The sequence below is a fragment of the Mustelus asterias genome, chromosome 3 (genome assembly GCF_964213995.1).
Source record: "Mustelus asterias chromosome 3, sMusAst1.hap1.1, whole genome shotgun sequence".
Lineage (NCBI taxonomy): Eukaryota > Metazoa > Chordata > Chondrichthyes > Carcharhiniformes > Triakidae > Mustelus > Mustelus asterias.
The window spans coordinates 135525843-135551809 of NC_135803.1; the positions used below are offsets into that span (position 1 = coordinate 135525843).

Below are 25967 nucleotides of genomic sequence, written 5' to 3' on the forward strand. Positions count from 1 at the left end.
TGAACATTTATAAAATTCACAATAAATTTGCTTGGTACAAAATGTTTATTGTGGAGAGGCAGCATGTGTGGGCACAGAACAACTAACTGTGCAGATGCAGCTTTTAAACAGAAGCCACAATCTTGGCCGTGCTTCTAACGGTAGACAGCTTTTAAGCAGATGCCAGTTTTCCCATCTTGGGTGTGCTTCTAACTGGAAAGCAGTAAGTATATATGTAGATAGCTTGTAATATATGTTGATGAAAAGTAGATAAAGAATGCCATACATTTAAGGAAATGGAAATACTCAACTTTTAAAATTGAAGTGGAAAGCCTTTTTGTTCAATGTTTGCAAATAGTATCTGTTGCTCAAGAATACACCATGAAAAATGCCACATTGATATATATGGGCAAGTACACAGGCAAGCTACGCAACCAACTTAAGTTGTGTTACATTTGTCATTGATTCTTTATTTGATAATTCAATATTTTGCTCATTTTATCAATAGCTTTTGTAATGCACACAGCTTAAAGTTCAAATAATCAGAATATCTGGGTCTCATTATATACGGCTTTCAAGGATCTTTCAATATTGGGTCTGTCCCACCACTTTCATGGAAAGAAATTTGACACTTTGGATTATTTTGATTTAAATGTCTATTTATTTTTTGCTACTCCACTTTTGAATCTGCAAGCAGTTTTTTAATGATCTGGTAAATTATCACAATGCTTTCCTCGATCTGTCCAATTTTAGGCATGAAATCTACAATCTCTCCCAGCTGTTGGGATTAAAGCAGCAATTACACATGTAGAACGTCATGATTTCCCCCCCCCAATTAGTTTGGAGAATTGATTGAATTAGTATTAAATGATACGGTTGAGACCTCCAGGCTAAATTATGAAGCTATTGGTTCCCTTCTTTACATGCGAAGAAAACGGTTTTCCATTTCCTTAAAAAACTGCACAATTTCTGGATTTTAGATTTACATGGTATAATTTGTATCACCTCGTTTAACCACATTACTGTAGTCTTGTTCCTAGGACAGAAAAACTCATTCTGAAAAGCAATTTCCCCAATTTTCCTTAGGTATAATACCTCCTCCTTTCTCCCTGCCACTACCCCCACAAAAAAGAGCATCTGCCAATTCCTTCAGAGTGCAATAAACACCCACACTTATCAAGGAAACAATTCAATCTACGTGTAATTCCTTATGAAGTGAAGCAGCTAAAATTAATCTAAACCTAGCAGTGCTTCTGTCTAATGCCAGTCACCCAATTCTCATTTTAATGAGCACAATATGCTTTTGACTTACCTGGACTGCAGTTTCTGCTCTTGCGAAAGTATTACAGACTAGGTTTGTCCTCTTTTCCTCAAAATGAAATGCAAAACAGCTATGCAAGTTGTACGCTGAATATACACCAAATATTCTCCAACAACCAAAGATCACTCAGACAAGCTTTCCCCTTCCTCCTCCAGCTTTATTGATAGTTTAAAATTACATTTCTATAGTTCTAAGACTTCAGTTGCTTTTACCTTCTGTCTTAAAAAACTGATTTCAAGCAAATGATTCTTTACAGTAGTCTAATTGTATTATACAAAAATAACATCTTGATTTCTGTGAAAACACATTCAACTGCTGTGTAGTTCCAATCCTGTTTGCTGTGTGTTTGTTGTGGTATTTCATAATGGGTATAATAGCTGCTAAACTACATTCAAAAATTTATTCAAACCTCTGCTTGAACATCTGTATCTCTGACACCGGCTCTGGTTTCAGCTACTGTAAGTTGGTTACTCCTATGATGCTTTTTAAAAAAAAAACCTGTACTTTTTAGCTGTGGACAGGTTTGCTCTTTGTTTCTCGTTGTTTACTCCCACTTTGCTGTTTACTGTACGTAGGGCCCCGATACAGATGTTGGTTTATGTGATGAACTGTTCCCAAGATCAAACAATTCAAAGCCAACATTTCAAGAAATCACATGCGGAAGTTTTCACAGACACTTCCAGGTTTGGTTTCCTCCCACAGAATCACTTCCAGAACCCAAAGGGTAACTGATCGGGCTCATCGCTTACCACTCATTAATCCCTATACACCAGTGGCATGGAAAGGGGGTTCTTTTACAAAGCATTATACATAACACCTCTACCAAACTAAACATAAACATTTGTAGTTAAATGCAGAAAGTCAATTTCCACCCCTTTCCTCCTTTTACATTTTCGAGTAAAGCTCACTTGGCCTGGGACTAGCCTCTATCTGCCAATCGTTGGCCAGTGAAGAGGATTCAGAGGAAATAATACAACCATCAATCAGAAAAAGGAGGGGCGACAAAGTAAGATTTAAGCCGTAGCCTCGATCGTGCATTCCCGTGCAAGATGTCCAGCTTCACCACAGCGGTAGCAGTTCACTTCACTTGCCTTGCTGCAATTAATGGCAACATGACCAGTTTCACCACACCTGTAATTTAAACAAGATAATTTGACACTGAAGTTCCAATATGCATACCAAGCTAAAAGTGTTTAAATTCATTACCAGAATACACAAAAGTCCAGAGAAAAAGCATCAAGCCCGGTCCTTCCACAGTGCTTATGATTTTAATGGACATGGTATCAATGCAATTTAACTACCTGTGATGGCCAGTGCATTAGGGAAAAAAATATTTAGCTTCAGGTATTAAAATGCAACTTAAGTATCAGTTCTAGTTTTGGAGTTCAGAGCTGCAACTCTTACTCAGGTGATTGCCTAAAGTTACAGCCTGGAGGTAGCCCTTTCAGTAAGTTTCAACTCATCTCCCACTCAGTGTAGCTGGTGATCTGAAGGTAATGCCCGAGTTTTCTATATTATTCATGTTAATTATAATTGCAGAAAATACTCCCGGCTACATACACGTTTCAAAAGGTGGATGTTTTTCAACCTAGGGTAGAAGTCTAAAGCAGCCCTTTCAGATCCATTACCAGCATGTACTGTTATCACAGCTCAAATTTCAGTCAACTTTACCACTTACAGTAGCCTGAAGAACTCAAATTGCACTTTCAACAAGATGTTAACAGCTGCTTGAGCCGCCAGAAATTGTTAGCACACCTGATTGCTTTTTCGTTAATCAATCCAGAATCTCTCTAATATGCTCTACACAGGATAACATTCTAATTGAATGTCAAAACCATTAACTTAAAAGTCTAGTAGAATCAGTAACAGTCATTTTTTTTTGCAAAAAAAGCCTATGCTGTCAAAGCTTTAATCTTGTACTCATCATGATAGAAGAATGCCAAATTTCAAAGAGCAGCAAATTTATACAGCATGAGAAAAATTGGTCAATCAAGAATAGATTTTCCAATGTGCTTTCATGCAGAATGCACCTGGGAATTATTGCTCCCGCCCCCCCATTGTGCCATCCAAACAAAATACATGAACCCTTTGCCTGCAGAGGACTGGTTCTTGCTTCTAAACATTTGTAGCTCCTAAGTATTGCCAGCCCAACTGACAATCTTAATTAGCTAACATTAGATGTGATTCCCCAATTGGGCATCAGCTAATATTCTGGGGACCCAGGTTTGAATCCTGCCACAGCAGATGGTGGAATTTGAATTCAATAAAAATCTGAAATCTACTGATGACCATGAAACCATTGCCGATTGTCCGAAAAACTCACTTGGTTTACTGATGTCCTCAGGAAAGGAAATCTGCTGTCCTTACCTGGTCTGGCCTACATGCAACTCCACAATCACAGCAATGTGGATGATTCTAAACTGCCCTCGGGCAATAAATGCCGGCCAGCCAGCAACACCCAGGTCCCACGAATGAATAAAAGCAAAGAACCAATTTACGATTAGAATGTGGTTCCTCTGCTTACTAGAAGCTAGACTTATTCATATGCAGGGATTTGTCTGCTGCAGGCAAAAGGAACATGTCCAGCCATGTGCCTTTTTTGAATTAAACAATGGTTGTGTTACCATGGAGAATGCGCAAGGAAACTTTGACTTGCCAATAAGTCAGCACCCTTTTTCATGCAGTTGAAAATGTTATCGGTTTTGAAATTTGGCAGTGTCTTATTCCAATTATTTCTAGACAATAAGTTTCAACACCATGCCTGCTTTGTCAGCAATAATCAAGTGACTATTTAAATACAAACATACAAATAAGACACTTGACCCCTCGAGTTTGCTCAATTATTCAATACAATCATGGCTGACAGTTGATTTTAACCTCAACTTCACATTCTTGCCTACCATGAACAACCTTTGACCCCCTTGCTCATCAAGAATCTACCTCTGCCTTTTAGGATATTCAGGTACTCTGCCTCAATCATCTTCGGAAGAGAATTCCAAAGCCATAAAATCTTCAAAAATTGTTCATCTCAGTCCTAAATGAAAGACCCCTTAATTTGAAAGTGATCCTGAGTTTTAGATTGTTTCCACAGAGGAAACAGGCTTTCCACATCAACCCTGGAAAATAGATTTTCCACATCAACCATAGACCCCTCAGGATCCAAGTTTCAATCAAGTCAAAGATGTCCAGGTTAGGTTGTTTGGCTATGTTAAATTGGCCAACAGGGGGATTAGCAGGGTAAATACATGGGGTTATGGGGATAGGGCCTGGGTGGGATGGTCAATGCAGGCTCGATGGGCCAAATGACCCCATCTTATGAATAATCTTTGATCTTCAGAAAAGGCATTTGATAAATCAAAAGTACAGTACACCCACCAGTTCCCTTCATCTACAGCATGTGTTAGTTCTTCAAAGAATTTCAAATTAGTTAAACGTTTCCCTTCACAAAATCACTGACTGCCTGGTTAGCCTGAATTTTTCCCAAGTGTCCTGTTATAACATCTAATTATTATAATAGCTAATGACAGATGTTACGGTAAATGGCCTAGTTTCCTGCTTTGTCTCCCACCCTTTTTCAATGAAGCCACATTAGCTATTCTCCAATATAATGCAACCAGCCCGAATCTAGTGGATTTTGAAAAACTCATTGTGGATGTGGGTGCCGCTGGCTGGGTCCTGAGATTGTGTCCTGTGTCTCTGGATTACTAGTCCAGTGACAATACCAATACATCACTTCCTCCCACATCATAATAGCCACTTTGGGTCCTAGATGAAATCTACCAGGATCCAGGAACTTGTCAACCTATAGTTCCAACAATTTGCTAAATTCTACTTCCCTGGTGATAATGCGAGTTCCTCCCTCCCAATTGCCGATTTACAGCTATTTTAGGGATGTTATTTGTACCCTCTATAATGACCAATCCAATTCATCTGCCACCTGCTCATTTGCCATTATTAACTCCCCAGACCTACTTAGTTAACTCTTTAAATATCCAGACATTCTTACAAGGGAGACAATATAAACCAAGCAGCATTAAACAAAGTGCAGAAACAGATACCTGGGAGGGTTGGGGGTGGTGTTGTACATACACAAACCTTTGAAGATGGCAGGAGAAGTTGAGAAGGCTATTAAAAAGGCAAGTAGCATATCAGCTTTACAAATAGAAACAGAGCATTATAACTTTAATAAAACATTGGTTAGGCACCAGTTGGAATATTGTGGTTAATTCTGAGCACTACACTTTAAAGGAGGATGTCAAGGCTGGAGAGGAGCAGAGAAAGGCTATGGGCGAAAGAGAAGGTTGTTTCAAAGGGCTGGTAACAGGCACAATTTTAACAGCTTTCTTTCTTGGCTGTAGCAATCAGTATCCACATGCAGCAAAGTTTGGACAATCTTTCTGATCTGGACTGAAGTTGCAAGTAACATTTGTGCCACACAAGTGTCAGGCAACAACCAACTCAAAGGAGAAATTTTAACCATGTCCCCATGCTGAACCCTCAGTGGAGGTGACGGAGTCAACATCCTGGGATTACCATTGACCACCACCACTGACACAATGGCAGCAGTGAAAACATCATGCACTGCAGCAACTCACCAAGGTTCCTTCGATGACACTTGTCAAACCAGTGGAAGGACAAGGACAGCAGATGCATGGAAACACCACCTGCAAATTGCTCTCCAAGTCATGCACCATCCTGACTTGGAATTATCATTATTCTTTCACTTGTGTCAAAATCCTGGATCTCTTCTCAAAACAGCACAAGGCTGTCCACACAACACATGGACTGCAGTAGTTAAAGGAGGCAGCTCACCACCTTCTCAAAGGCAATCAGTCATAGGCAACAAATGTTGGCCTGAACAATACAGTCCACGAACAAAAGAGAATTTATACATATCCACAGTGCAATGGAACAGGTATTATAGCTTATTGGCTACGATTCCTCCTGTAGATGAACCTCAGTCACCATCCCAAAATAGACAGATCCACTGATGGAACTCAAAAGGTGGTTTGTTTTATTCCAGAAAATGACATGGTTGGTTTGATACATGCTCAAGAAGAGCAGTGCAGCATGATACTTGGGTAGGGCACAAGAAATTAAGTGGAACTTGCAACACAGAACCGAAATAGTGTTTCCCTCCCTCTATCCAAAAAAAAGGGGCACCGTGTGGTGGTAAAAGCAAGGTGTTATCTTGCCCTGCTCAGTAGTAGAGGACACAAGGGAAAGAGCTGATTGGTAATAGAAAGGTCAGGTAAGTATTTAATTTTATCACTAGTCTCAGAGGTCATTTGTGGTTTACAGTTTGTAAAGGTTATATTCGGTAGTAATGAGGCACAGGAAAGATGAGCCCTGAATAATTGGATATAATCTGAAAAACATCTTTCAAAAGTTTAATTAAAAAAGGGTAAGACATGACAGGAGAGTTCCAAGTAGTGGTTTGCTCCTCTTGCTCCATGTGGCAGGTTGGGGACATTCCAGTCCCCCAGGTCAGCATGTGTGCAGGAAACATCTCCGGCAACGTACCATCCTGGAAGCTCGAATGGCAGTTGGGGACTCTGTAGAACATCCACAAGGCAGGGAGTATCATGGATAGCAGAGAGAGATGGTCACACCGCAGGCTCAGGCTCCCACAGGCAGGAAGGGAATGGGTGACCACCAGACAGAGCAAGAGAGATAGGCAGGTAGTGCAGGAATCTGTGGCCATTCCCCTGCAAAACAGATATACTGTTTTGAATACTGTTGAGGGGAATGACGTGGAGATGCCGGTGTTAGACCTGGGTAAACACAGCAAGAAGTCTCTCAATACCAGGTTAAAGTCCAAAAGGTTTAGTGGCTTTTGTTACCAAATAAACCTGTTGGATTTTAACCTGTTGTGAGACTTCTTACTGTGAGGGGAATGACCTCAGGGGAAGCAGCAGCAGCCAAACTTATTGCACCATGGTTAGCTCTGCTGCAGAGGGGAGGGATAAAAAGTGTGTAGGGGACTCAATTGTAAGGGGAATAGACAGGCATTTGTGGTTGCAAACGAGACTCCAGGATGGTACGTTGCCTTCCTGGTGCTACAGTCAAGGATGTCTCAGAGTAGGTACAGGATATTCGGAGGGAGGGGGGGGGGGGGGGGGCGGTGAACAGTGGTCGTGGTACGCATCAGTACAAATGTCATAGGTAAAAGGGATGAGGTCCTAAAAGAATGCAGAGAGCTAAGAAAATTAAGTGGACTTCAAAGGGAGTGATCTCAGGATTACTACTGGCACCATGTGCTAGTCAGAGTAGAAATGACAATATATCGGATGAATACGTGGCTGAAGAGATGGTGTCAGGGGAGGCCTGTACAAATTGGATGGGTTACATCTGGACAGGATTGGAACTGATGTCCCAGGGGGATTTGCTAGAGCGGTTGGGGAGGATTTAAATTAATATGCCGGGGGATGGGAACCTACCTTGTCAGAGGAGAGAGCAAGGGCAAAAACAAGGGGTAGACAAGGGAATAGGTAATAGGCAGAGAAACCAAGGACAAAATTCAAACAGGGCTAAAGAAAAATATTGGGAGCGAGACAAACTGTTAAAAAGACAAGCTTAAAGGCTCTGTGCCATAATGCACAAAGCATTTGCAAAAAAGTGGATGAACTAACCATGCAGATAGATGTAAACAGGTACAATATAATTGGGATTACAGAGACATGGCTGCAGGGTGACCAGGGATGGGAACTGAATGTCCCAGGGTATTCAGTATTTAGGAAGGACAGGCATAAAAAGGTGGAGTGGCATTGCTGATTAAAAAGAAAATTAGTGAGAAAGGACATTAGCTCTGACAATGGAGTCTGTACGGGTAGAGTTGAGAAATACCAAGGGGCAAAAAACATTAGTGGGTGCCATATACAGACCCCCAAACTGCAGTGGAGATGTTGGGAATGGCATTAAACACAAAATTAAAGAGGCCAGTGATAAGGGAACATCAGTGATCATGGGTGATTTTAATCTGCACATAGATTGGGCAAATCAAATTAGCCACAAAGCCTTAGAGGAGGAATTCCTGATTGTTTCCAGGATGGTTTTCCCAACCAATATGTGGAGGAACCAATTAGAGAGCAGGCCATCTTAAGACTGGGTACTGTGTAATGAGATGGGAATCATTGCCAAACTAACTGTGCGAGACCCCCCAGGGATGAGTGGCCATACCATGATAGAATTTTTTTTTAAAAAATCAAGATGGAGTGTGAAGTAATTGATTCGAAGACTATGGTGCTGAATTTTAATAAAGGAAACTAAGATGATATGAGGCATGAGTTGGCCTTGAAAGATTGGGGAGTTACTTAAAGGGATGACAGTGGACAGGCAATGGCAAACATTCAAGAAACGCATGGGGGAATTGCAGCAACTGTTTATTCCTGTCTGGCACAAAAGCAAAATGGGTAAGAGGGCCAATCTATGGCTTACAAAAGGAAGATAGTATCCAATCCAAGGGAGAAGCATATAGATTGGCCAAGAAAAATAATAGGTCTGAGGATTGGGAGCAGTTTAGAACTCAAAGAAGGACCAACGGGAAAGTTGGAGGGAAAATACAGTACGAAAGTAAGTTTGCAGGGAACATGAAAACTGACAGTTTCTATACATACGTTGAGGGAGGGTAAAGCCAAATATAGGTCCCCAACAGAAACGGTGGAATGTATAATAGGGGACAAAAATGACTGAGCAACTGAATACATACTTTGGTTGTCTTCACAAAAGAGGACACAAATCAGATACCAGAAATGTCGGAGAATGCAAAATTTAGAGGGGGAAGAACTGAGGGAGATCAATATTAGTAGAGAAATGGTGCTGGGAATATTGATGGGATTGAAGGCTGATAAATCCCCAGGGCCTGATAATCTTCACCCAAGTAGTTAAGGAAGTGGCTCTAGAAATAGTGGATGCATTGGTGCTCATCTTCCAGGATTCAACAGACCCTGGAACAGTCCCTGCAGATTGGAGGGTAGCAAATGTCACTCCAATATTAAAAAAGGGAGGGAGAGAGAAAACAGGGAATTATAGACCAGTAAGCCTAACATCAGTAGTGGGGAAATTCTCAAATCCATTATCAAGGACTTTATAGCAGACCATTTAGAAAGCAGTGGCAGGATCAGACGGAGTCAGCATGGATTTACGAAGGGGAAATTATGCTCGACAAATCTATTAGAATTCTTTGAAGATTTAACTAGTAAAGTTGACATGGGGGAGCCAGTCAATGTGGTATATTTGGACTTTCAGAAAACATTTGACGAAGTCGTGCATGAGAGATTATCGTGCAAGATTGAAGCGCATGGGATGGGATTGGGGGAAGTTTATTGAGACGAATAGAAAACTGGTTGGCAGAGGGGAAACAAAGAAGAAATTAATGGGTCCTTTTCAAATTGGCAGGCAGTAATTAGTGGGGTCCCACAGGAATTGGTGCTGGGACCCCAGCTATTCACACGATATTAATGATTTGGATGAGGGAACAAACTAACATCTCAATTTGCAGACGATACCAAGTTGGGTGGGAGGATGAACTGTGACAAGGATGCAGGGTTCCTTCAGCATGATCTGGACAGGTTGGGTGAGTGAGCAAATCAATGGCAGATTCAGTACAATTCAGATAAATGAGAGGATATTCACTTTGGAAGCAAAAACAAGGCGGCAGATGACTACCTGAATGGCTGTAAATTGGGAGAGGAGTGTGCAGCGTGACCTAGGTGTTCTTGTGCACCAGTCACTGAAGGTAAACACATAGGTGCAGCAGGAGGTAATGACAGCAAATGGCATGTTGGCCTTCATGGCAAGAGGTTGAGTACAGGAGCAGGGATGTGTTATTGCAACTATACAGGGCCTTGGTGAGGCCACACCTAGAATAGGCATGTGGTTTTGGTCTCCTTTTGAGGAATTATGTTCTTGCTCTCAAGGGAATGCAGCGAAGGTTTACAAGGCTGATTGTGGGGATGGCGGGACTGATGTACAAGGAGAGATTGACTAGATTAGGATTGTTTTCGCTAGAGTTCAGACAAATGAGGGGGATCTCAGAGACTTATAAAATTCTAACAGGACTAGACAGGGCAGATGCTGCCGATGGTGGAGTGTGTCCAGAACCAGGTGTCACAGTCTTGAGGATTCAGGGTAGACCATTTAGGACTGAGATGAGGAGACATTTCTTCACCCAGAGTGGTGAGCCTGTTGAATTAATTGCCACAGGAAGCAGTTGATGCCAAAACATTGAATGTATTCAAGAGGCAGCTAGATATAGCACTTGGGGGCGAATGGGATCAAAAGTTATGGGGAGAAAGCAGGATTAGGCTATTGAGTTGGATGATCAGCCATGATTGTGATGAATGGCAGAGCAGACTGAAAGGGCCAAATGACCTCCTTCTGCTCCTATCTTTTATGTTTCTATGTTTCAACTAGATTACTTCTGTTGACATTCCACAAAAACCCTTCCTTTCACCCTGCCTCCTATATTCCATTGTCCCTTGTGCATAAAGCCTCCATTTAAAATTTAGCAGCGAGTCCCACATTTTCATGTTACAATGTCCTCCCAAATTCTTTTGATCTATTAACGATTATGTCTGATGTTACCTGTGTCAGGATCCAAGAGATTTCTAATCAGTGTCATTAAATTCCAATGTGTGTACAGTAACTGTAAACAAATTTAAATCCCAGATTAAATTTCTCAAGTATTTTGATGCACAGAACCTAACCCAGTTTAAACATTGTTAAACAATTTTAAACCTTAATTAATGCAATTCAGTCCCAATTTTAAAATCTTACATTCAGGCCTTTTTAAAACACTGATTTATATTTTAAAGCAAAATAGCAATTTGAGAAGCATGGAAGTATGGGCATTTGTCTAGTAAAAGCTAAGGAGCTGCAAGTCAAAACTAAAGGTGTTAACAGCACTACTGGCATGAAAGTGTAATTCATTTGATAAGTTTATTTAAGCAGTTTCCATTCTAAATGCTGATACAGTAATTTCTAATAGGAAAAATAAACAGCAAGACAAAAATTAACAGGTTTATGCTTTGTGGACAAAACATATACAGACAAGACATTTTGATTAGATACATTGAACACCTAATTTTTGTTTTAGCCAACCCGAGGCAAATTCATGACAAGTACTGAAAGAAAGATGATCACCATTTTTCAGGCCTGATACAAGAAAGCAATTTGTATGTGGCTGACATGCTATCCAATTGTTATTTATCCTTCAAATCTCATCTTTTACCACACGATCAAATTGGAGATCAGATTTGTTATTCATTTTAGTAATGTATAACCAGTAGCCTTGTAATATACAGGCATTGCATACAGTACCTCAAAGATAGAGATATGCAAGTGTAGTAGAATTTTAGTATTTTAATTTCCTTTGGCTTGTCAGATGTACCAACAAGTTGGTTCAGCCCCTTTCCAATTGAAATGAACAGTGACCAGCTAATGCTTCCTTTACACAGATTTGATGCTACAGCTTTATGTTTGTCGGGCAAGTTCTACTGACCCCCCCCCCCGCCTTATGTTTACACATTCACCTAGCATTCCACCAAGTGCTTGAAGGGCTTGTGTCACGCTCAGTTAGCTTGGCAAAAGAGTGGCTGAGCCATATGGACTGGAAGATTTCAGACCTGACCCCAGTCAGGATAGCATTTAAGCAATGGCATCAAGAAAATTATTGAGGATTAGGACATACTGAATTGCAGAGCACACTTGAGGGGCTATAGAATTAAGGCTGCATCTGCACTCTACTGCCTGCCCACACCCATAATCACAAATGCATGAAAATTTATGTATTGCAGCCTTCAATATATCCAGTGACAGAGCATCTAAAGCCCTAACGGGTAGGGGATTCAAAGACAAAACAAAATCTCATCTCAGTCCACAATTATGTACTCTAGTTTCAGCAATCCAAAGAAGAGGGACAGGTGGGGTGGGAGAGGACATTAGTCATTCATTCCAATTACACCCAGTAACAGCCTCTTGTGTGTACTCATGTAGATACTGAACTCAGCTGCAATGCCTTCATTTTTGGAATAACCACACTGTTGAGGGGCTCATGTAAATGGAATGGCCACGTGGGCAAAACACAGGAAGGCACTCGTGAAACTTGAGCCTAATAGTGTCAATATTGACTTGGGTAGGGGTGTGGAGAAAACAAAGTAAAAATTCCTGTACTTCCCATGTCACAAAAATATTACTGCCCAACATAACTGAACGGTGCACAAGTCCAAACGCTTTCCTAACATTCCCATTGAGGAAAAAGACATGCAATTGATAACATGAGTTTTTATACTCTGCATTCGCAGGAATGCTTCACTATTTTTATCTACACAGCAGTGATGTTTATATAGCCCACCACAAAGACAGCAAATGCACAGTTGCATAAAGTATTCAAAAATGTGAATGTCCAATACGTTCGATTATTATTTCAGCAAACATTCACAATATTACTCAGCAAATTAATCTACACGACCAGCCTGGAATAAAATTCACAAAAATTGGTCATCTGCTTCATACCTATAGCACTTGACTTTGGTGCAGTCCTTCTGAATATGCCCAAATTCTCCACATGAATAACATTTCTGCTCATCAGCATGATCACAGTCACGAGCCAGATGTCCGGGTCTGCCACAATTGTAGCAGCACTGCTCCCTCTCCTTCTTTGGCTCCTTGCAATCTTTGGCAATGTGGCCACCCTTGCCACAGTTGTAGCAGGCTGAAATGTGACAGCATAACAATTATTTGTGTTTGCAACAAGTTATTTTGGCCCATCACCAATAAAAGTGTTTGCATATTTACCATCTTCCTGGAGCTCACAATCCTTTGCAAGGTGGCCCGATTCACCACAGCGATAGCAGATATCTGGAAATGGAATATAGATTTAAAATGGAGTTCATCAGCAAGTAATGAAAACAATGCATAATAGAGCATGTTCAGAGGTTTACCCAACTTGGGTATATTTAACTTTGATGTACACAGTGAAAATGCTTTCCACTTGCAACCTTAACATTCTTTGCCTTGAAGAAACATTTCTTTTTAATTTAGTTAAATCTAGCATGGTCAAACTCCACTTGAGATTACTGCTGCCTTCATAAAACAGAGCCAGGATACAATTTCAATTTTTGATGGCTTTTCCACTGAAGAGGGATGACAAATTTCCAAAGAATTTGACAAAGCCCACCCATGTTATGCATCTCTAGTTGGGCAAAGAATCATCCAACATGGCATGGACAAGATGGGCCAAATGGCCTCCTGTGCTGTAACTTTACTGTTCTACATCCTCAGATTTTTTATTCTTGCAGGGCTTGGGCCAAAAGCAGTTTATTTTCTGAAATAGGATAGTGACAGCAGAATCCAAGGAAGAAAATACTGGCCATTCCATGGCTAGTGGTGAAACAATGTCACTTGCCACTGACCTAGAAGAAAGCTGCCCGCAAAAGCTAGATGGTATGGATTTCTCCTTTCTTGATATCAGTTTGAATCTGGCACTAAGTCAAGGGATTTCCAGACATACAACAATGTCAATGGCATTTAAGTGTTCAAACAAATCAGCAAGTAAAATGTACTGAACTTTCACCTTAGTTAAAATTTGTGAAGCATACAAGAGATTACAGTAAAAGCTGAAATATCAAACAAATTATAAATATGCAAATTGCACGATGGAGAAATTTTACATTCCACAAATTTTTTTTTTTTTAGGCCATTGAGACTGTTCAGCAGTAATTATGAATTTAGAATGCCATTAAAAACAGACATGGATCATACCCCACAAAACAGTAACATTGATAGAATGAAAGGGCAGGTTTGTCAGTTCCATGACCACTACTTGATTGCAAGTACACCAACACAAAGCCATGCCCATCTTTCCTGGAACTCCATGGTTGAATCTCAGAGCTCATGTATGACAAATATGACATCAAGTCTGAACAGACGTTCAGTCTCAAACAGCTACCAGCAGGGATGTGGTCAGTGACTAGGGAGCAGAGTCTTTAATAGAGACAGAAGGCAATGGCTTCAGTCTTCCCAATATTAAATTGGAATGAATTGCTGCGCCCCACACTGGATGTCAGATAAGCAGTGTTAATACTTTAGCGACAATGGAAAGAGGTTATGTGGAGTTAGAACTAGGTGTTTTCAGTGTACTCATGGAAGTTATGTCTACTTGCAGAAGCCAAGTCATGACAATGGATGTCACCAACTAGCAGCATGTAGGTGAGAAATAGGAGCAGGTCCAGGTTAGATCCAAGGGAGATGTCAGAGAGAACTGTGCAGCAACAGGTAATGGGGCATTACAGGTGATTCCCTGTCTATCCCGAGATGGATAACTAAAATCAAGAGTGATGAGTCCCTCAGGCGGATGTCTGTGGAAAATGGTGGTCACCGTAGATGGGAGGGATTTGACCATGTAGTTTCAGAAAAGATAGGCACGGATTTGTCTTGTTAACATGCACTAGGACTTTTCACTCAATTCAGAATCCTCAATTATGTTCACCGAATTATTTGACAAAGGAAAACTTGGAGTTAACTATAATTTAACCAAATTCAATATCAAATAATTTGTCTGAAATAAGGCGGTTACTGTTATTTCAGACTCAACCTTTTCCACAATTAAAAATGGGAATGATTATTCAGTTACACTAACAATACTAGGGTTATATTTAAGTTAAGTGATTAAAGACCAGCTAATTTGGGATTCCAAACAAAACTTAAACTTATGTACAAGCTGTGAGGAACTCGGGACGCCCTAGAACACTTTTGATCTTATGTTTTAGCATGGTTAATACTTTTGCCCCAAGTTTCTATGCCAAGTTTAAAAAGCAAATTCTTATATTACCTCTTGCAGCAGTGAAACTTCCTCTGCCACGACCTCGCATGCGACTGCGCCCACCTGCACTTGGGCAGTCACGTGCCCAATGCCCAGTATGCCCACATGCATAACACTCCTGGCTCATGGTGAAGTATATTCAGTCTAAAGGAAAAAATATTGGTACACAGACTGCCATTATTCCACTAAAACTAGTCACACTCATGCTTCAAAATGCAAGTTAAGCAAATATATTTCTACTTGGAAGCGGAGTACAGTACATGTTTGCATTCATGACTAGATATTTTGATTTGTTCAATGTCAACATTTTAAAAATACAACCTCTAATGTAATCTTTAGAGATATGATATTGCCCGAAGATGCAACTTTACAATTTGTAGTTTTTAAAGAAAAGTTCCTATCAGATTATCTGGAAAAGCAACAGTAATGCCCGAGCCAGCCACTTAAATAATGCATAAACAACTTGGACTTATCTGCTCCTTGACTTGCATGTTGAACACGAGTAAAAGAGACACAGACAGGTCACCAATACTTTGATCTCCTCCCTTCCTTAGGAGTGCAGAGCTTGGTCAGCACCAGTGGACACAGACTAGATACAGCTAATATGTTGGTAGGTGTTCTTTACCATCAGTTGTTCTATTGATGGTATGGAGTCAAACAAAATGATTTATCTATGCAAGATCACACCTAATGTCATGGAATCTTTTTCCATTTTTCTTACATATAGGAGAACATGATAACTAATAAATTGGCAGGTGCAGTGCCAATCTTGCTAGTTACCCAATTAATGTAGATACAAGGGCATGCTAGGATCTGTAGCCTAGAACCTGGTGACAGTGGAATGTGACGATTTTGAAAAACTCAAGTTGGTTGCAAGGGCACAAATGTACATCTCTATTCAAGGAAGGAGATAGAAAGCAGAGAACATGGAGAAATGCTGTAATCCATCATTAAGTAGAAGCAGGATATTTAGAAAAAGGAAAATAGTTTGACAAATTAGAAACGTTTGTGGACACAAAAAGCTGAGTGGATAAAGGGATACCAGCAGATGTATTTGGATTCCCAAAAGGCAGTTGATTGATGTCCCAAAAGGTAAGCGTTCATGGGTACAGGACTGACTAACAGAGTCAGGTATAAATGGGCCATTTTCAGATTGGCATCCACCGCACCAGTTTACCAGAGATCAGTGTTGGGGCCTTAACTACTCATCTTGGATGAAGGGACAGATTGCATTGTAGCCAAATTGAATGGTAAAAAGATCAGCAGGAAAGCAAGCAAATGTGAGGAAGACTGTCTACAAAGTGATATAGATAGGTTAAGTGGGCAAAAAATTGGCAGAAGGAGCATTGGGTGCAAACAGAAAAACAGAATATTGCATCTGGATGTTTTCGTGCATGAACCACAAGTTAATATCATAGAATCATAGAAACCCTACAGTGCAGAAGGAGGCCATTTGGCCCATCGAGTCTGCACCGACCACAATCCCACCCAGGCCCTACCCCCACATATTTTACCCACTAATCCCTCTAACCTACGCATCTTAGGATTCTAAGGGGCAATTTTTAACCTGGCCAATCAACCTAACCCACACATCTTTGGACTGTGGGAGGAAACTGGAGCACCCGGAGGAAACCCACGCAGACACGAGGAGAATGTGCAAACTCCACACAGACAGTGACCCGAGCCGGGAATCGAACCCAGGACCCTGGAGCTGTGAAGCAGCAGTGCTAACCACTGCGCTACCGTGCCGCGTATGCAGGTACAACAAGCAATTTGGAAGAGGGGTGGAGTATAAAAGTAGGAAAGCCTTACTACAACTATCGGGCACTGGTGATATCACACCTAGAGGTACATAGTTTTCATCTCCTTGAGGAATATACTTACATTGGAGGAGTTCAGAGAAGGCTTACAGGGTTAATTCCTGTGCCAAATTGATTGACTGCTGCAGAAAACTGGATGCAGTACCACAAGAATTGAAACAACCATAAGTGGTTATGGTCAATGTATGCATCTTCAGTTACCATATCCTACCAACTGTACCAGCAGTCTCAATCACCACAGCCACACTATTACCAAATGCTACCAGGCCTCATCTAACCCTGCAAGCCTCAACCAAATTTGAGGCTTTTCACATTGCCAGCTATTCAACTGTGACCAAACTTCTCTTGTAGGACAAGGTAGCAAACAAAGGTAGGTGTTTGCATGTCCTAACCCCCATGGAAGACAGCACAGGACAATATTGGGACATCCACTGCTGAGGCCATATATGCAGGGCTGAAACCATTGAAGATACCCATCCTCATTTTCCAGACAATTGACAAACTGCAGATGTAGGCATGCATGCAACTCTGTTGTGCCTCTGTTAGTATTATCAAGCAGCACTTGCTAATGAATAATCTGCTTCAACAATGCTCAGTTGGGTTCTGCCAGCAGCACTCTGTTCCAGACCTCAATAGCTTTGGTCCAAGCATGGGCATATTGTGTCAAAACTTGCTGTTTTCCTTTCACTTACAGTCAAGGAACAGTCATGAAGATGCACCACAAATCATGATTTTACACATTAGTTCAGATACTGACATCACACACAAGTTGGTATTTCATATGGAGGATTGTAGCCAGGGGGGCAAGAACAATGCAGATGCCAGCTCGCTGGAGGACAATGTCTTTGATGGGCAACTTGAAGAAAGCTGATATTGGACGATTAGGTGGTCCATAGTCAACTACAAAAGAGCATGAAAGATTAAAACACCAATTTACATGACTCTTAGAGCCCATTATGGAATTGATGGCCATCTTGTCACAGACTTCACTTATGCAATGATGTATGGAAGGTTTGAGTGTTACACTAGAAGTTACAATCTAACCACTTGTTCCCCAACAAATTATAAAATGGCTGAGATGTCATGCTGGGTGAGTGAGTGGCTGTCCTCTCAAAGACAGCATAAGACCTCTCATCCCACCGATGCCAGTACTTTTGCTGTTCTCAGCCAGCCACCCCAAAGATATCTGCAGTCTCCTCCACTAGAAGTCAGCAGCTTTCTGCCAGCCACGCTGCAGCCACTGGGATAGCAATACATAACAGTGCTATCACAGGCAGACAACTGGAATCAGACACTAAGGGGATGCACTAGGTGATTAATTAATTGACTGCCTGGAAAATAGCATTTCATTTTTAAATCTGGTATGAAAGACTTATTTTGGAGGGTTTTGTTTATGTGACTTTGTGGATACTGGTGGTCAGAGCGAAGTTTGGTGAATGGGTTTGTTGGTTAGTTATCATACACAACCCAAGCAGAAAAGGGACTGTAGGTTGCCTCATTTCTCTTGCTGTATAGCTGATGGACTGTACTTTTGCAGTAGCACAGTTATACAACATGACTGCCATGAATTTTCACGTGTCCTGCACCACCAAGCAGTGATCCAAGCAAAAATGCTGTTTTAGCACATACTCTATTCTATGTTCTACACTCAGTTTTATGACTGCACAATTAGCTATGTTATCAATGGATAGCCCTTGCTGTCCAGTAGCCATCCTTGTTTCCTGTGGTATGGGCCATCTGGTGTAATTCATCCCACAACGTGTGCAGCAAACCCAACTTAACCTGTAATTCTCTGCCCATTGAAGTGGTGGAGGCTTCCTCATTGAATATGTTTAAATCACGGGTAGATAGTTTTCTGATCGATAAGGGAATTAGGGGATATGGGGAGCAGGCGGGTAAGTGGAACTGATTCGCTTCAGATCAGCCATGATCTTGTTGAATGGCGGGGCAGGCTCGAAGGGCCAGATGGCCTACTCCTGCTCCTATTTCTTATGTTCTTATGTAATGGGGCTTCCAGCACACAAAACAAATGCTTCCACTATGATATTCCAAGACTAGACGTTACAGATACAGGCATGATATCTCTCAATAGATCAAATCAAAGACCTTGAAGTTCTATTACATCAGCCATTTATTTGTCTGTCAGTCATGACCTACACGAGAAAGCTCCACAAACACCTCCATTCTCAATTATGCAAGTTTAGCATGCAGATGCAAAAGACAAAGCTGAATCATTTGCAACCATCAAGTTGATTGATGATCCATTTCAGTCTCCTCCTGGGGTCCCCAGCATCAGCACTGCCTGTTTTCAGCTAATTCAATTTATTCTGACCAAAAGAAACTGCCGACCACAGTGGAGGGCAAGGGCAATGACAGGATGTGCTCCAGAACTAGCTGCACCTCTAACCAAGTTGTTTCAGTACAGCTGCAAAACTATATATACTCATGTGGAAAACTGCCCAGTCCTCAAATCAGGATAAATCCCAGTCAATTCCTGCCTCAGCCTACTTAGTGATGGAAGGTGTGGTTGATCGTATTATCAAGCATCACTTGCTAATGAATAATCTGCTTCAACAATGCTCAGTTCGGTTCCGCCAGCAGCACTCTGCTCCAGACCTCATAATAGCTTTGGTCCAAGCATGGGCATATTGACTATAATTGTGTTGCATAAAGGAATCCTATCAAAATTAAAGTTAATGGGAATCAAGCAAAATCTTGGTTACACCTATTACAAAGGAAGATGGTTGTGGTTGCTGAAGGCCAATCATCTCTCCCTCAGGATACCACTGTAGGAGCTCCTCAGGTTGATCCAGTCACCTTTAACTGCTTCAATGACCTTTCCTCCATCGACTGATCATTGGTCATTACTTGCAACATTTCAGACTCTGAAGCAGTCCATGCTATCTTCCCTTGATGCTCAGTCACTAGTTGTGTGATGGAATACTTCACACATGCCTGAGTTTAATACCATCCAGGCCAAAGCAGCTCACTAGATCAGCACCCAATTCACCACGTACAGTGTACCATCTGCAAGATTTACTGCAATTACACACTTGCCATCCTTTGAAAGCTTTTTCCAAACCTGCAACCTCTATCTAGAAGAATTACGTAGGGCAGAAGCATGGGGCACATGATCACCTATAGGGTCAGTTTCAAGTAGCTCACCACCCTGACTTGGACCCATATACATATTCCAAAATATGGGTGATGGCTTTTATAACAGCAATCATAGAAATCATAGAAACCCTACAGAGCAGAAGGAGGCCATTCGGCCCATCGAGTCTGCACCGACCACAATCCCACCCAGGCCCTATTCCCCTATCCCCACATATTTACCCACTAATCCCTCTAACCTACGCATCCCAGGACTCTAAGGGGCAATTTTTAACCTGGCCAATCAACCTAACCCGCACATTTTTGGACTGTGGGAGGAAACCGGAGCACCCGGAGGAAACCCACGCAGACACGAGGAGAATGTGCAAACTCCACACAGACAGTGACCCGAGCCAGGAATCGAACCTGGGACCCTGGAGCTGTGAAGCAGCAGTGCTAACCACTGTGCTATCATTCCAAGTTTTCCTCCCAGAATGCTATCTTGAGACATTAATCCTTCTGTAACCAAAGCAACAAAAATAAATCCTATTTCCTTGGAACTACTAAGTTCTCAGAACTGGTAGCGATGTACAAGTAGCAATAAATACCACAAAATTAAAATGGCTTTAAGTCACTGCAGCACCAAAATCATAGCTGTTTAAAACTATAGTTTTAAAGTATTTAAATGCTGCTCTCCATTCCCCATCTGCACTTGCACTTTGGGCATATTCCTTTTACATATTTTCACCCTTTCCGCTCCACCACAACAGCATTCAATTTTGAAGTAATTATATAAAACAGTTGTTTCATGGGTTTATTACTAGCTTTAAAGGCCAGTTAATTTAAATTCAAGAATACAAGATCCAAAATGGTTGCAATGTAGCATTTATCTCAAAATGATATGTATACTCAAGAATGAACTCTGCTTCTGAGTCAGATTGCCACTTATGAAACACAAATGACAGAATAACTGAAGGAAAAAAAAAATCAATGTAACAGTACACTAAATACTGATGCAGTAAATCCATTGTCTGATATCATCCATTTTAAGTTGTAGCTGAGATTTCAAAAATAGTGCAGCACATAAATTAAAGATAAGACAGACCAATGAAGCCAATCCCTCTAGCACACTCCCAAGAATCCAACCAAATTGATCTGGAATTTTGCCCCATTGTTGTGTCATTTTGAAAATGTATCTAGAAATCCAAGCATGATATGTTGAGAAGTGCAGTTTATTAATTTTCATTTGACTTATTTCCGAGGTACTGCATTAAGTATATTTCAACAATATACTCAAGCTGACAATTAGATTCATCTGGCTTCTATTCTGCAAGCTTCTCAACTCTTTTTGCTGCAATAGCAATCAGTCATGTTGCAAACAGAACTAAATAATATACATTTCAGTGTTTAGTGTTAGCTAATTCCATCCACAGCAGCAAGGGTGTTGCAACTTTGGATGCCCATTTTGGTTTGAAATATTCCTGGAAATCTTCTTGCACAACTTCAGGACCCAACCACCTGAGCCAATTAATCAGTCATTCCCTCCCCCCTCATGCTTGCATAGCTAAAACAAAAAGGGGTTTTAAAACTGTGCGTTAATTTCTTTAATATCTGTTTTTAAGTTTTTCAGAGTCCAGAGATTAATATTTAATTCCTGGAGACCTGGCACCCCTAGCTACAATTGTACTTAGTATCATCTGCCCAAGGTAGAGAAAATTAGAGTGTTAGAGGTGGTGGTCTCCATCAATGTTTCACACCATGTCTATTAACTTGCACAAGATTATGGAAATACATCAAGAGTGCATACACCCACCCACATACAACACAAGTTAAGTCAAGTGCAAAATGCCTTAACTAGACATCTTAGGCTAGCTTTGGATATCATAAAATGCTTGAATGAACAGTTTTATGTGCCTTAGCTCAATTAAACTAAACACTAGATGAAAGGATATTACAAAGCCACAGATTTTTAAGTTTATCCTTTTGTACAAATTGCATGCAGTTTTACAAATGCCCATCTCAACAATTCCTGTACATATATATATATTTTTCGCATTTGTATCTTAATGGTATTGTTTCTTTAATGCTATTAAATTGGAGAGGTATGGGCATTAGATCAAGAAATCAAAATGTGACCTTTACAAGCCAAAAAGTAAAGTAACAGAATGACTCACCAAAAGACTCAGAACAAGAAACTTGCTATAAAATGGAAACTTAACAGTACTGGTTGAGCATTTAATAAGCAATTTGCTCAAGGTGTATACATTTAAGTATTTTGAAGTTAAATTTGAGGGTGGCCAAATTGAATGTTGATTTAGGAAAAGTGGGATACACAAAAGTGGCAAATGTTTAAACACCTCCTAAATGCATCTACCTTCCTGAATATACTGTCCATCTGCCATACACAGCTGAAACAAAACCAAACTGATTGTACCTTCTTCTTCCTCCTCTGGAATTAGACTGCATGGCCACATTTATTTTCTGAACATTAGGTGGTTAAGAAATGGGATCTTTTTTAATGCTGGTGTAACAGCAAGACTTGTTTCTGGAAACCTTTCACTCCCTCATTAGACAAGTCTTCAGTTAAGAGTATACATCAACGTTAATGATTTTTAATCAAATTTAAATAGAAAACCAAATGACGCAGCTCAAACTTTGGCCATGGAAATGCATATAAATATGCAGCCAAAGTTTTAAATACAGCAATCTTTATAACAAACTGCAGCCTCCTGTGCATGCCAGATTTCCTTCACCCCACTATTGGCAGCCATGACTTCAGCTGTCTAAGCCTCAAGCTCTAGAATTCCTTCGCTGAACCTTCCTGCCCTCAAGATTCTCATTTAAAGTGCTGAACAACACCTGTCCTAATATCTCTTTACGTGGCTCACTGTCAATTTTTTGTCAGATAATGCTCCTATAAAAGGCCTTGGAATATTTTGCTACGCTAAAGGCACTATATAAATGCAAATTGCTGTTATTTCAAATGTCGTCTAAGTTCAGTTAAACCAAAGTGAGAGTTCCAGTTTAACGCAAGGAAATGGAAGGTAGTAAATTTTGGAAGCAACACTTAAAGTCTCTTAAATAGAAAGACCAAGTAAAAAGACAGTAATCCATGAGTGCCTAACATTTGTTTAAAGAGATATACCAGCAAGTAGCAATGGTTCTAAAAGAGGCAACAGTTCTGTATTTCATAAAGGGAACTATAAAAGTAAGGATGTGATAGTCTATATTTATTAGACCACACTTAGAATACATGTAGTTGGTGCACCTCAATTAAGAAAGCAATCAAAGTGCTAGACATTTATTGGAAGTTTATGAATATGGCTTCAGAAAAGGAAGGCTTTTGCAATTCACAGGGGTGAGAAAAGGGGTCTAATTAAGGTGTCCAAAAGTCTTCAAGGTCAAATAAAGTTACACCTACCATTGTATTAATTCTTGGGATACGAACGTTGCTGCCCATCCCCAAATGTTCCTAAGATGACTGATTTACCAGGCCATTTCAGTTAAATATCACATTTTATGGGCCTGGAAACACATAGTCCAGGTAAGAACGGCAGAATTTAACTTCCTCCAGTTCGAGATGAGATCGGAACTCATGTCTTAATAGTCTATTGATACTGTACCAGTAACATTACCACTATGCTACCGTCCAACTATGGTTAGTGAAATGGTCTCAGTGTCACAAGAAAGAAGTTAGAACTAGTGAATATTAGAGTAGGAAAATTCAGCTTGGCAGCTAGCACAGTTAAGCACTGGCATATTCTCCCAGTGTGCTCTGGTTTCCTCCCACAGTCCAAACTATGTGAATTGGCTATGCTAAATTGCCCCCTTAAAATGTCCAAAGATGTGTAGGTGAGGTGGATTCATCATGGCAAATGTGGGATGGTGTTGCAGGTGTAGGGGCAGGCCCCCACCCTATGCTCTTTGAGAGTTGACGCACATTTGTTGGGCTGAATGGCCTCCTGCTGCACAGTAGGGATTCTATGGTAGGCCAAAATGGTCTCCGTCACTGTCCCTGCATTGAAACAAGTAATTAGTCAAACTAATACAGAGCAAATGCGATCCCAAAATGTGTATTAACATTTTCTAGGAGCAGCCTAGTCATCCTGAGACCAGATTAAAACAAGATACCCAATACTAATTGGCATAAAACCCACATGGTCCAATATTTGGAACTTTTTACCTAAAAAGTTCCCAAATAAAATCCTGCACATTATTTGTGGAGTCATACTTACCCTGTATTCGCTCCACCGCAGCAGCCCTTCATTCCATACTAATTGTAAAACATTCATTAGGTATAAAACTAAAGTGAGCTTTGGGGGCGAGGTGGAAATGGGCACATCATTTGAAATCAGGCAGAATTTCAGTTTACCAAAGTAGATTAGAAAATAGTGCTTCTCTTTGGCAGAGAAATCATCCTAAAACAGGGTTGATTCGGGTCACAGACAGAGAGAGATGGAGCAGTAGGAGACATCCCCCTCCCCACACACCCAATGCGGAATATTTTAATCCCATTTCCCGCCAGTCAGCACGCTTGGAGGGGCGAAGGCGGTTGCTGTTTAACACTGCTTCGAGGATCATTTTCCCCCTTGATTGTGTACGAGAAAGGCGGGTTTCGTTGTTCCTTCTCTCTCTCTCCCTCGGCCAGGCCATGGTCTTGGCACATGGGCCCGGGAGGGGGGTGGATGAGAGAGAGGAACCGGGCCCGACAAGCGTGGCGGTGGCGCCAAAGGGCGGTGACGGCAAGGCAACAAGCAAGTAGCCTCGCTCCCTTTCTTCAAACGGGGGGGGGGTTGGCAAAATGGAAGAAAGTCCAGTGAGGCAGATCGAGGGGCCGGGGGGGGGGGTTGTTGGCTTCACACGGACCACGCACTTGGGCCTAGCCGCAACCACGCGTACACGCACGCCCCGGGAACACCACCGCTGTCTGGTGTGAAGCGGCCTCGGAAGGAGATGGGGGGGGGAAAAAGAGAGATATTAACCCCCCTCCAGGTTTGATGATAGTCGATGCTTGGAGGCGGCTGTGGAAAGGTGATAGGAACCCGATTCTCGGGGGGGGGGGGGGGGGGGGGCTCGAGCCCGCAGCCTGACCCACAGGCCGCAATGCGCCGTCAGTAATTCACTTGTTTACCTCAGCACTTCTTCCCGAGTTTAACCCTCGGGGGGAGCGCCCGGATACTGGTGAGGAGAGAAAAAAAAATGTTTCACCGTATGGCTGTTAATTCTCTCGGCCCGTACTCGGTGTATTATTTTTATATATACTCACGGTCTTGGCGCTGCGCTATTTTTTTTCTCTCCCTCTCACTCCTCAGCCTCCGAGCGCTGACTTTCGGTTTTTTTTTCTGGCTCTTTCCCTCTGCACGCGTCACGCGGTTTGCACACGAGGGGAGGGGGGCGGGACTCTCCTCTGCACACGGCACCTACCTGAGGGGAGGAAGGCCAATCAAATACGTCCAATCCCGGTTTTCCCCTCCTTTCGATTGGTCAGCTGGGATGTCACTCATCGCGTTTCTAGGACCCGCCCTCCGGCGCAGGCCGCAGCCCCGCTTTCGATTGGTCGACTCGAGCGTCACTCAAGCCGTATCTAAGACCCGCCCTCCGTCGCAGCCGCAGCCCCCCCTTTCGATTGGCCAGCTCGAACGTCATTCATCCCGTATCTAAGACCCGCCCTCCGTCGCGGTCGCAGCCCCCCCTTTCGATTGGCCAGCTCGAACGTCACTCATTCCGTATCTAAGACCCGCCCTCCGCCGCAGCCGGCATCTTCATTCCGATTGGCCATCTCAAATGCCAATCATCCCATAACCCAAGACCCGCCCATTCTGACTCCTTCTTCCATTTGGCCACCTCGAAAGCCACTCATTTCAATGAGCTGTCACCCTCACTGCGCTTGCGCAGTGCTGCGGCCTGGCAAGTCCATTTTCTAGGTGCGTTG

At 41.7% G+C, this 25967-nt stretch overlaps 1 protein-coding gene across 14 annotated transcripts; it reads right to left on the reverse strand.

Moving 5' to 3' along the window:
• Positions 1–423: 423 nt before the first annotated feature.
• cnbpb (CCHC-type zinc finger, nucleic acid binding protein b) lies at positions 424–25416 on the reverse strand. 14 transcript variants are annotated; one of them, XR_013497478.1, is made up of 8 exons: positions 25302–25393; positions 23976–24050; positions 15132–15266; positions 13097–13159; positions 12815–13013; positions 10886–10946; positions 5359–5425; positions 424–2431 (listed from the first exon to the last, which is right to left on the reverse strand). XR_013497478.1 is itself a non-coding variant. In XM_078209689.1 (8 exons), the coding sequence occupies exons 4-8, from the start codon at positions 15231–15233 to the stop codon at positions 2314–2316; spliced, it is 549 nt and encodes a 182-aa protein (XP_078065815.1). In that variant the 5' UTR covers positions 15234–15266; positions 23976–24050; positions 25167–25213; positions 25302–25402; the 3' UTR covers positions 424–2313. The 14 variants fall into 14 exon arrangements, 11 of the variants coding, with proteins under 11 accessions (XP_078065815.1, XP_078065814.1, XP_078065822.1 ...); XM_078209689.1 differs by lacking the exon at positions 10886–10946 and adding an exon at positions 25167–25213 and having other exon boundaries at positions 25302–25402; XR_013497477.1 differs by lacking the exon at positions 23976–24050 and adding an exon at positions 25167–25213 and having other exon boundaries at positions 1437–2431; positions 25302–25402.
• Between the last annotated feature and the right edge of the window lie 551 nt (positions 25417–25967).